At 39.3% G+C, this 12,500-nt stretch overlaps 3 protein-coding genes across 6 annotated transcripts in view; 2 read left to right on the forward strand and 1 right to left on the reverse strand.

Moving 5' to 3' along the window:
- The window catches only part of LOC138012819 (proton-coupled zinc antiporter SLC30A2-like), a 22,395-nt gene extending 12,336 nt beyond the window's left edge, over nucleotides 1-10,059 (forward strand). For 3 of the 4 annotated variants that reach the window (XM_068859718.1, XM_068859716.1, XM_068859717.1), the window contains 4 exons: nucleotides 5,209-5,461; nucleotides 5,941-6,046; nucleotides 7,432-7,566; nucleotides 8,568-10,058. In XM_068859718.1, coding sequence (XP_068715819.1) covers nucleotides 5,209-5,461; nucleotides 5,941-6,046; nucleotides 7,432-7,566; nucleotides 8,568-8,716 — 643 coding nt within the window. In that variant the 3' untranslated portion in view covers nucleotides 8,717-10,058. Of the gene's footprint in view, nucleotides 1-5,208; nucleotides 5,462-5,940; nucleotides 6,047-7,431; nucleotides 7,567-8,567 lie in introns of all 4 variants that reach the window. The other variant, XM_068859719.1, reaches the window with a different exon arrangement.
- The window catches only part of LOC138012830 (uncharacterized), a 133,691-nt gene that overhangs the window by 78,829 nt on the left and 42,362 nt on the right, over nucleotides 1-12,500 (reverse strand). The gene's annotated exons all lie outside the window — the stretch shown is intronic.
- Nucleotides 11,666-12,500, forward strand: part of LOC138012810 (ATP-dependent DNA/RNA helicase DHX36-like) — a 25,461-nt gene continuing 24,626 nt past the window's right edge. Inside the window, exon 1 of the mRNA XM_068859702.1 lies at nucleotides 11,666-12,178. Coding sequence (XP_068715803.1) covers nucleotides 11,690-12,178 — 489 coding nt within the window. The 5' untranslated portion in view covers nucleotides 11,666-11,689. The remainder of the gene's footprint in view (nucleotides 12,179-12,500) is intronic.

Consider the following 12,500-nt stretch of genomic DNA (forward strand, 5'->3'; position numbering starts at 1 on the left):
GTTTGACCGTAATTAGATGCACGCCCAATTTTGACATTCAACACAAAGTGTCCCTTTAAGTCTAAGCATTTGCTACCTATTTTCAACAACAAGGTAAGGGTAAAGGTTAGCATTATTTTTAACTTTGGGTAAATGCAGCAGTTAATCTTCACTTAAAGAGCAGCATTTGGGGGACACTTTGTGACATAAATTGTCTGTATTCTGAGACACAAGTGATGTTGAAGTTGGCTAGAAGAGCAAGGGGACACTTTGTGATGCTTATTGAAATCCACCTGCATCTAATTAGGGTCAAACCTGGACATATCTCACAACCCGGTGACATTGTGTGTGATAGTGCACTTATAAAGTGCACTATCACAAAAATGAAGAAAATTACTAACTTTACTAACTAAACTAATTAAACATGCTTTACAAGGATGCTGTGTATGGGTCAGTTATATCTGCTAACCTTATTGGTTAACTTGGAGGTAATTGGCATAATACAATGTACATGTACAATTCAACCCTAAGCAGCAGAGGAGAGGAAAAAATGGCTTCCTGTAATCATTTCAATTGGCAAGTTTTTTTTTCTTGTGTGGTGTGTACTAAATTAATATATAACACTGTGGTGAATAGTAATAATAATAATAATAATAATAATAATAATAATAATAATAATAATAATAATAATAATAATAATAATAATAATAATAATAATAATAATAATAATAGGCCATGCTCTCAGCGTCAGAGAGCATGGCTCACATCTTATTCGCTTGCCCTGCGCTTGCACAAACAAAGTACGTGGCAAGACGTGACGCAGTCTTAAAGGTCCTATTCTTCGAGATCCTATTTGATCTTGGCCTGATAGACACTGTGCCTCCTTGGTATTCAGCCATCAAACCACAGCCTATCTATGAAACAGCAGAGGTACAGGCGTACTGAGATTTCTCAGTCTATGGGGAGTTTCAAGAACTGAAGGCGAATAGAGTAGACACCAGGATTGTCAACAACCAACACAAGCAAGTAATAGCGCTGGAGATGAGCTGCCCCTGGGTGAGCAACCGTGACAAGAACATGTCAGAGAAGACCATGAATTACGCGCCACTCAGATGGGAGATGAAGCAGAGGCACCCAGGATATGATATCGCCCAGTACAATATCATCATAGACGTTTTGGGGGGATGGTCCAAGGACTTAGATGCTACTCTACAGAAGCTGGTGGGCAACAGAGCTAAAGATGTGCTCAAAAAGATGCAAAAGGTGTGCCTCTCAGGAACTCTAAATATTGCTCGCACAGTTAAAGTCGCAACGTGAGCACTCGAGATATCTCAGTCGCCAATAGGTCCTTTTTACTTGAGAGAGTCATTTTCTTCAAGTTTTACTAGGTCTCTTCTTTGTAATTAGTTTAGCTTTTATAGACCAAATGCATATTAAGTATAATGGCCAAAAATATATTCTTTTGTTTATGTGCTAATTAGACTTACTAGCCTTGTTTGCATGGACAAAATACAAAATAATAATAATAATATTTATTTATACTGCGCAAATTCAACTATGCAGTTTCTTGAGAGCAAGGCTAGTCTGTCTAATTAGCGCATAAACAAAAGAATACATTTTTGGCCACCATTTATGCATTTCGTCTATTCACTTTATAGTCCACGGGTTACCCTGCTGGCTGTGCCTTGGGATACTACTTTAATAACTGTATATAGCATACAGACGTTTTAACTGCAATAATAATAATAATAATAATAATAATAATAATAATAATAATAATAATAATAATAAGCAGGGCAGATAAGATCTTACTGGATATGCAAAAGGCAGTCATCTCAAGTACCCTTAACATTGCACGCAGTTTCAAAGTTCTCACTGCGCAGGACCTATGAACTGGTCAAACTTTTGCCCACAACTTTTTTGGGTTTCTTATATTATTTGAGAATTTTTTTATTTTACTAATTATTTTAGGCTATGGTAATGACAAGCTATGCGATTGCGCCTTGTCAATATCTCATTTAAGGAGGCATCCTTACGTTTTACGGCCCATAATAATAATAATAATAATAATAATAAAGTTGTCAGCAGCGAGCATTATCACATACATGTACATCGAGAGAAAAAAGTCTGGTGGAGCAAGATGCCGAAAACAACAAGCCCAATTATAAAACAACTCAGCAAAGGAGTAAGGATGACGAAAGGGTTTTTGAAAGTATTCAAGACGCCTGTAGTTACTGGAAACATCGGAAACATCTTTGGGAGACGAGTGGCTCCACTGCGAATACTAAACCTGGGTGGTTAGTGGAAGTGAGAAGAGCGTTTGAAAAGCTAGTCGCAGTCCCTCGGTAAGACAGTTTCCAACTTAACCAGATGAAGTGTGCAGACGCGATCAACTGGAGTGCCCTGGGCCGCAATAGAATTGCAAACTACTGGTGGAAAAGGGCTGTCACTTTACATGAAGGGACTGCGGCTAGCTTCAAGACCATTGTTACGGGCGAAGTAGGATATCCCAGCTGGTTCACAGGAGGGAAAACCAATCTGATCCCCAAGCCGGGCGAGTTCTCCAGTCAGAACCAGAGGCCTATAACCTGTTTGAACACGCAGTATAAGTGGTTTACCACCTGCTTACTGTCACCAATGGACGAACATCTGGAGACATACAACCTGTTATAAGAAGAGCAAAGGGGAGCCAGGACCAAGTGCAGTGGGACAATGGACAACTTAATGATTGACAGAATGGTTTGTCGAGATAGTCGAAATGGAAGCAGGAACCTAAGCATGGCTTCGATCGACGTGCGAAAGGCGTTTGATTCTGTAAGCCATTCTTCGTTGCAAGAAATGATGACGATGCACAAATTCCCCTTATGGATGTGGAGAACAGTGGCGAGACTGTGTGAAAGCTGGAATATGAAGATCACGGCCAGAACAAAGGAAGGGTATGAAACCTCTGACGTCATAAGGTTCAGCAAAGGCCTTCCGTAGGGCGACGCCCTATGTCCGAGGTTGTTCACTTTATGCCTTAACCCGATATCTTGGAAGTTGAAAGCATCGGAAGGATACAAGCTGTCAAGACCCCTGAGTGGCAAGATTACACACTTGTTATACATAGACGATATGAAGATATATGCAGCGTCGAAGGATCAACTTGAGAGAGTAATGAAGACAGTTAAAGAAGCCATGGGAGATGTCGGTTTGGAGTGGAACGAGAAGAAGTGTTCTACCGCTCATGTAAGGAGAGGTTCATTGTACAGCAGTTTGGGAGCCACTGCCATCGGAGAAAGGTAGCTCATAGAAAATCTGAAGAAGGGAGAGACCTATAAGTTTTTGGGAGTTTTAGAAAATTCCAAGCAAGAGGACAGCTCTGTCCTGTGGGGAGCTTCAAAGGTTTGCTTGCAGAGACTGTCAATTATATGGTCGAGCCCTCTATCGGACTTCCACAAAGTCTTAGCATCTAATCAATACGCACTACCAGTTGTCACCTACCCTATGTGGACACTAACATGGCTGCTCGCAGATCTACAACAACTTGATCGCGAAGCTGGCAAGATCATCAAAGAGAATGGAGGCTACCATCCACTCGGTTCAACTGAGTTGCTATACCTACCAAGGAAGTGTGGAGACCGGGGACTGAAGTCATTTGAGAGTCTGTATAAGCAGACCAAAGTCAAAACCACAATGAAGCTGTACGCAAACGAAGATCGAACGATGAGTTTAGTGCGCGAGTTTGAGGAGAAGTGTGAATGAGCAGGAAGAAGATCACTCATAAAGGATGCCAAGAAATTTGCTTTGGAAATGGACATTACCCTGGACCTTGCATACCCAGATCCCAAAGCGTTCCAAACTGACTCAGGTCAGGAATCACATGTGAAAGGAATAGGGAGAACATTACGAGTGAGAGAAGAAGAGAGAAGCATGAGGGAAGTAAGAGAGCAGAGGTGGAAAGGAAAGCTGTTCGGAGAAAGATGGGATGATAACAAAGTTATTGACTGCTTGGCTTAGTAAGTGGAAGTCTGCACCTGTGCATACTGTTGCTGGAATCTATGAGTTATACCAGCAATTACTCCCCACTAAGCTGTACCACCAGAGCAAGACGAAGACGCTGACCACCTCGGATGCCATGTGTCGTATGTGTGGAAAAGGGCCTGAATCTATGGCCCACGTGATTAGCGGTTGTGGTGCCTTGGCACAGACTAAGTACATGCAGAGACACAATGCAGCCTTGAAAATCCTTTTCTTCGAGTTCCTGAAAGACTTAGATCTTATCCAGAGTATCCCCCCTTGGTACTCTCCAGTCTCACCTAAACCCGAGTACAAGAATGACCGAGCGTGCGCGTACTAGGATGTGCCAGTATTCACTGAAAATATGGAAGTCAAGGCTAACAGAATTGATGCAAGAATTGTGGACAGAAATGAGAAGAAGGTGATCCTTATTGAGATGAGCTGCCCTTGGGTTTCCAACAGAGAACAGAAGGAACAGGAGAAAACTGACAAGTATGCGCTGTTGAGATGGCAGATGCGCCAACAGTTCCCCGGCCACACTATCACACAGCTTAATGTGATAGTTGATGTACTAGGAGGCTACTCTATAGAGACGGCGGAGAAAGTTAGGAAGTTTTTAGGTTTGGATAGAGGGAACCAGGTTTTGTTTAATATGCAGAAGGCAGTTTTATCGTACACCCTAAACATAGCAAGGTCTTTCAAGGTTTCGATGAGTTATGAAGGAATATAAACTCTTGTTCCTTTCTCAAATGTTGGTTCGTTAGTTGTTACCAATTGGTTTGTAAATAGGTTTAACAGTAGGGATTGTTACACAATAGTCCCTTTTCCTACTTATATCTGTAAGCATACTTACGTACAACATACTGCATAATAATAATAATAGCAAAAACAACAATTATAGTAATAATAAGGTTCACACTGTGCCCCACTAGTCTGTGGGCTCTACAATATCATGTACCTCAAATTTTCAAATGCGAGTATGGAAGTTTCAAGGTATATTTATTCTTTATTTTAATGTTTCAGAGGTAATTTGTGCCTGTGGGAATGACGATAGCATACAGTTGGCATACAGTTGTTTTTCACATTATGTCATAGGCCCCATGTTGGTGGATAGAAACAATACATCACTCATTAGCTCTTTTATTCAGCCATCAACATTAATTTTGTACATTGCACCTGTGTCTCTGGATATTATTATTTTGCAAACTATCTGTTCTGCTTTGTTTCCAGGTTAGGCATAATTCTTCATCAAACGGGTATGGGACATCATCACAGCCACGGATCTGGAGGAGGAAAAAGTCATAGTCACCACGGTCATAGAAAGGACAGTGCTTTGTCATCAAAAAGGGTATCTAGAAGTAGGAGCTTGCGGAATGGTTCAGAAAAACAGAATATTAATGTGCGAGCAGCCTTTATTCATGTTTTGGGTGACATTGTTCAGAGTGTTGGTGTTCTGATTGCTGCCTACGTTATTAAATTTAAGGTAAATGTTGTAGTAATAATTATCATTTTTTACATTTGTGTGTATTTTGGAGAATGTGTTTTTGGGTCCTTTTTGATTTTTTTTTTATTTTGTAAGTACTAGATGAATTATGACTGGAAGTACTCTTTTTGCAGTAAAGACTTTAAATTATACCTTACAGATCAGATTTGATGTCCACATTTCATCTGACTTGGGAAATGAAGTTTTGAAAGAGGCTGTCAACTTAATGTGTGCCCTGTGTCCAAATTACTATTGAATAGACAGTACTTTATTCTTAACTAGTGAGGACCTTCCTTAACCCATGGACCCCTGAGAGTGACACTTACCTATTAATAGATTTTACTCTAAGCTCAGACAATGTTACTCGTCAATGGGGGGTTTACTAGGGCTTTTTAGATGTAAATGAGTTCATGGGATTATTATGAAGAATTTTAGTGTACAGTGGCCATTTGACCATTGTTTTTTAATTTTCCTTATAGCCGGATTGGAAACTTGCAGATCCAGTCTGCACGTTCATCTTCTCGTTTCTGGTTCTCATAACAACACTGAACATTCTTCGAGAGACAATCCATGTTCTCATGGAAGGTAAATGACAGTACATTGGTGTATGTTTTGTTTTGTATCTTGCAGTGAATTATGAAAATTTGATTTAATAATGCTTTTACCGGCTGGTAAAACGCAGTTAATGGAACATGACACCCCTAGAGGGCAAGACCACTTTCGTTCGTCACGCAATCCAGTAAGATAAATAACAGAACAGTATTGAATGCTACATTCATGAATGAATGTTCCCTTATTCTAGAATTTAGTACAAACGCTATTCATATCTGTATTCTAGCTTATATCTTGCTGTGTAATCTAGTGTTATATCTTAGCTTTTCCTAGATTGGCCCATATATTTGTTAGCCCCATTCATGGCTGACAAGCTCGCCACATGGCGTCTCTTTAGCTCATAGTACAGCTGTACTTATTGGTCGAACTTTGAGACACTGTCTTGCTATATAAATCTCAATACACTGTCACAGGGCATAATCCTGGCAGCTTGCACGAGAATACACAGTTTGTAACAATTTTGCTTTAAATTTTCCCACCCTCCCTCCCTGGGAGACGGGCTTTTGTTTGTTATTTGCCAATAAACTGGGGTCACTCCTTGTGGTTTGGTTAGGTTAAGTCTGCGTAGCGACTTCCCCCAAGCTTTGGTATTGCTTGTGTCTTGCCATCTTATATCCTTGCCTTTATCTGGTCCGATCCAGCCTCTGCTGTGCTGGGGAGATAACAAAGGCTCTGCCAATAGTCTTCTTCTATTCCCACATTAGTGGGGGAATAAGTGAGGCTTTTAGTTTGTGCACCTATCATGAAGTCGCGTAAAACCTGCCACAGGGCTGTGTCCCCCTCAATTACGCCATATTGTTGTTTGCTCATTTGTTGTCGTTACACTACCTAGTTGCGTTACAATCTACTCTTAGTTTAAATAGTGGAATAGTGACATTAATGGTTTGATTGCATTTGCAAAAAGACAAGTTTATATTCTAACTTTAATATACTGTTGGTAAAATAATTATTTTTAAAGGATGCCCCCAGTTAATGAGTAAAATCGTCGGACGTTAGACGGAGTAAAATCTGTTAAGTCTCACTCCCAGGAGTCAATGGGTTAAAAATCTGTAAATATACCACTCTGATTTTGCTAAACCTGGTTCAGACTTGCTATACAATGCAGGTCTAATGGGTTTGTCAAACATAGCAATACGTATGTACGTGTTAAGTGTGAACCAAGCACTCAAAGTTCTATGCCTTTTATGTGAACGACAGTACATCACAACCATTATTTCTCAATGGGATTATAATAACATTAAGGCAATGGCATGAGGAAAATAGGACCTTTTCTTTATGTTATGACTTGCATTATGTGTGAACAGATTGGGACTGCAAGCCTAATTATTAAAGAAGTAAATCTTGATGTTATTTTCCAGGAACACCAAAGGATATCAAGTATAACAATGTAAAGCTGGCACTGGAAAGCATTGAAGGTGTTGTTGCAGCTCACAGTTTACATATTTGGTCACTAACTTTGAGTAAAGCAGCTTTGGCTGTGCATTTGGCAATAGGTATGCACATTTGTATTTTTGGAAGGTTGCTGTACAATGTATGTTTTTTTTTTCAGTTAGTTTTGGTATGGCATTTGAATTGGATCAGACATGGTAGAAATAACCTTCTCTAAATCAGCTTAAAGTTGTTGACTATTAACCCTTTTGGCCCTAAGAATGATGTCCTTGACAGGTAAAATCATTTGGCATTGGCAGTGTTTAACCTACAAATAGTACTTTTTGAGGTGAAAGCGTTCATGGTTTGGACTTTTGTGCCACTTGAACAAACAGAACTCTGGGGAGACTTGTGGCTTTTTTTGCAGTGGTTACTATGGCAACAGATTGCTACACAGAGATAACTAAGCTTGGAGCTTTTTGGTCTGAAAAATTTTTTTTAAAAAAACGTGCTAAGGATGTCTTAGAAATGAATACATTAAATTCTACAAAAATGTTGACTTTTGGGAAAATATTAAGTAACTTTTGTTTTTGCCATAATTCTGGTAAGTGACATGCAATGTATCTGACCAAAATCTATTAATCTCATTTAATACTTTTTGGCATCTGTTTAACCATTGACTCCCAGGGGTTCCCCATTGACGAGTAAAATCGTCTGGTGTTAGACTGAGAAAAATTCAAAGTATGACTGGTTCAGGCTGGCTAATGGGAGTCAAAGGTTTAACTCAGGCATTATTATTCCTTGTCAATTTAATTTCAATCCTCTTCAAAGTCATTTAGGGTACATAAGAAAAAAACAAGAACTGCTGTTGTGGAAATTGGTATTGACTAGAAGTGCAGATAAGGATAATTAAACAAGTAAAATAGTTATAATGATATACACGCATGACTCCCAACCCCCCATCAGACAATGTTGAGATATCATACACTGAACTCCTGGCATCTGTAAATACCAGGACAAATCAGTACCAGTGTGATGTGTTTTGAGACAATGCACTGATAATAACTAAAGGATTATAGTTGCTGTGTTCACCAGTTTTATTGTCTGTTCTTTTCCTCTTTTACAGAACCTGGGCGTGACTCACAAAAAGTCCTCAACATTGCAAACCAGAAACTAAAGAATGAGTTTCGCATTTTTCACAGCACAATTCAGGTGGAGCGGTACCAAGAATCTGTTATGAGGAGCTGTGTTGACTGTCAAGATTTACGAGACTGAAACCAAATATCGAGAAAATCTAACCTGCAGTGCAGGCATATTTTAGGGCGAGCAGATGATGTCATGCATAATGTTGGTGTTTGAGGGGAAAGTACTTGTAAAGAGGTGGCAAGGGGGTGGTTGTGAAATACCAAAACGAATAAGGGAACAGAAATGAATACTTCTGGAAAGTTCATCAAGGGTGTGTTTTTTGATTTCACAGACTTTCCTAGCATGCATATGGTTTTTTCCTGCACCCCTCCCTCCCCACCCCTTTGCCATTTCTTTATTCTTGGTTTCAACTCTGTATCCATGTACTGATATAAATAGCACAAAGCTGACAATAAGCATGCAAACATTTCCTCTTCCCTGAAGCAAAAGTTATTTTTATTGTTTCGTATTATTATGTTTGACATTATTATTTCCAAGATTTTGTTTCATTCGGCTCAAATGAAAATTATTTTGTTATATTTCAATTAGTTTTCGTTATACATATTGAAGGAGAGATTTAAATTATACTTTGATTTACACCCTTTAAACTTTTAATTTTGGATGTTTCTATGTGTAGAATTGTTCTTATATTCATTTGTTTTTCGGAGATTCTACTTGTGCCTTTAAAATGTTGAACTCTAGGACATCATTAATGTATGAATTCTCCACTTTCGATTCTCTTATGCAAGAGCAAATTGTCAGTAGTTCTCCCCTAATCAGCTGTCAGCAGACTGCAAGGAAACCACCGTAGTAGTTTGAGTTGACTGACAAAGTACAGGTGTACAAAGAGTCAAAAGTCAGTCTGTATTAAATTTTGTCTACATTTTCAGTTTTTTTGATGCCAGTATCAAAATGGCATGAGAACATGGTATCTGCAACCTTCAAATAGAGATATAAGCTTTCTTTTGTTGGTAATGTATTGGTCAGTGAAAAGTGTACAGTCAGCTGACAAGCATTCATTTGGCATGTTAGAGCTCTTGTTTATCATCGCTGAATTGTGGATGTCTGTTCGGTTACTGCATCAGTGAGTTTCTACATTAAATCGATATTAACAATGTTTTGTTAGGAAAAAAATGAAATGAGTTATCTGCATAAGCACTTTTGTAGGTGTTGTACCATGAGCAGAGGGCTCTCATTTCTAATAGGCTTTCCCATTTTTTTTTTTTTTAATTCCACAATTAAGTGTGGGCACTAATTTGATGAACTGTCCTTACTGATGTGAATATATGTTAATAGTTTTTGATGTCCAAGTTTAACTGATCTACACGGATGTACATTTTTAATCAAGTTACAAAATGACATATTTATTGACTTTCTAACATACACCTTGTTAATCACCTGAATAAAGAATCATTTTTAATCTGTTTTTTTCATCCAGGTTTTTGACAGGTTGTTCTGGTCGTAAGGGTCTTCGTTTAGTCATCACTTGTCTTAAGACTCTAAGAAACTGTCTGTCTTCCTTAGTTGGTGCTTTTGGGTTGTGGAAAGGGACGTATACAAAACATGGATCACCCCTGTGGACCTGGTCCATGGACTACCCCTCTGGGCCACCCCTCATCTTGTAAAGTTACAAGCAGAAAAACTTTCAGATGAAGGAGACAAGTGACGGTCACACTTTTCTGGCCAATAGACCACTTTCGATATATTAAAATTCAGCTTGATAGTGAGGCTTAGAGGACACAAACAAAAGAAATGAATAAACATGTTCATTCAGTTTCCTTTGTTGTGTGTCCTCTAGGCCTCACTGCCAAGCTGAATTTTAATATATCGAAAGTGGTCTATTTAAACAGTAGAGAGTTTCTGTCGAGGAACTATTGGCTGATAGTTGCCCCGCGGAAATTTGATGTTCTTAAAACAAATATTTGCCCGAGAAGCGAAGCTTCGAGGGCTAATATGCTAGTTTCAGGGTTCGTACGCGTCTTGAAAACCCTTGAAAAGCCTTGAATTTTGAGAGTACATTTTCAAGGCCTTGAAAGTCCTTGAAAATCTCTGCTCTTCATTCCTGGTCCTTGAAAGGCCTTGAATTTTTTCTGACCCGCATTTTTAATCTTTGAAAACTTCTGTGAAAATAATCAGCCATTCAAGTCATGTCATACTAACGCGACGAGCTGTGGGGACTAGAATGGTTACCAGTGCCTTTGCATTATTTTCACGCATGTACGTTATGGAAAATGAGAAAGAATTGTAAAGTCAGACTATTTCCATGGGTAATTTCTTCGACGAAAATGAAAAAGAGGTCCTTGAAATTTCAAAATTTTGCCCTTGAAAGTCCTTAAAAAGTCCTTGAATTTTTGTTATGAAAATGTGTACGAACCCTGTAGTTTTAAGAACATCAAATTTCCAAGGGGCAACTATCAGACCGATAGTTCCGAGACATAAACACTCTATTGTCTTTATTGTTCACCACTAAATTTTCTTCCGCGCGCCAGTTGAAAAACAGTCAAAACCCACTTAATGCAGATCAATCAAATATTTATTCATGCGTACAGGCTGTCACAAATGTCAATAATTCGCAGCGTACATTGGCTAAAGAATAGCGTACAATCGAACCTCAGTATAACTGCTGTTTGCGTCCTAAGGCCTCGATCCCTTTGGTCAGCACCCTTGTATCAAAGTCACCAGTAACAGTAAACGAGTAACGGGGTAAGATAACAACAGTAACAATAGGTAACAAGGTAACGGGGTAACGAGGTGACATGGTAACACGGTAACAAAGTAACAGGGTAACAGGCAACGGGGTAATAGGGTAGCAGGGGTACAGGGTAACAAGGTAACGAGATACCGGGGTAACAGGTAACAGTCTGATAAGGTTGCAGGGTAACAGAGTATCAAGGTGACTTTGCATCCGTCTAACAGAGTAGAAAGACAACTGGGTACATTAAACTGCCAAAAGAAGTACGGTACATAATCATCATATATGAAAAAAAAAAGAAGTACGGTACATAATAAGTATCATATATGAAGTACCTACCCAAAGTCATGCGCTTGTAGCCAAAAACAAAGATGGCGCACTCAAGAGGATTCAATCGGCGGCCTGGGAGGAATTTCCAACCTAGGTTTATTCCACCATTTCAAGCAAAATCTCCTCCTCCCTTGATGCGAGCGACTCCTCCTAGTTTCGAGGCCAGACCTCGCATGCCTTTTGCGTCTGATTTTGTAATTGGCGGAGGTGCCCTCCAAAATTCTTATCCTCCGGAAAAACCTCCAAGTTTTGTACGTCAAATCGGAAAGTCGGCTATCAAAAAACCTGCTCATATTTGTGTTGGTTTTGAGGCTTCGCAGAGATTTCCGACCGCCAAGGAAAAGCTACACAATGTCCTTCAAGGTGCCATGAAAGGGCATTCATTGACATTTAATTGCCAAGAAATGGGTCAGTTTTGGCAAGCCACCGTCAGGATTCCATGGCCAAGGGAGATGTCGTTTTATGCCGAAGGTCCTACAAGAAAAGAAGCGGAGAAAAATGCAGCAGCGCTTGCTTGTGTTGAGTTGGAAGTAAGACAACAAAAAAGTAACAGATTTTTGGTTTAACCTGTGGCTGGATTATGCAGTTCCCGTCCACATACATTAATTCGACATGAAGTAGCTGCTACTGCAGTTCTTATAACATATGAATGAAGGGGTAGTTTCTAAAGAAACTGTGGTGGGGAAGTAGTATACAAAAATTTGGTTTTATCTGACGAAGGGCTAACACTGGAAACGTCAACTTTTAGAATCTCTGTATGGTGGCCCAATTTACATTATCAACTCCATTGATAAAACCAAATTCTTATTAACATAGTTTACTTTAAAGCAACATCTACTCTGGGACTGTGAA

This window comes from Montipora foliosa, chromosome 8 (genome assembly GCF_036669935.1).
Source record: "Montipora foliosa isolate CH-2021 chromosome 8, ASM3666993v2, whole genome shotgun sequence".
Taxonomy (NCBI): Eukaryota; Metazoa; Cnidaria; class Anthozoa; order Scleractinia; family Acroporidae; genus Montipora; species Montipora foliosa.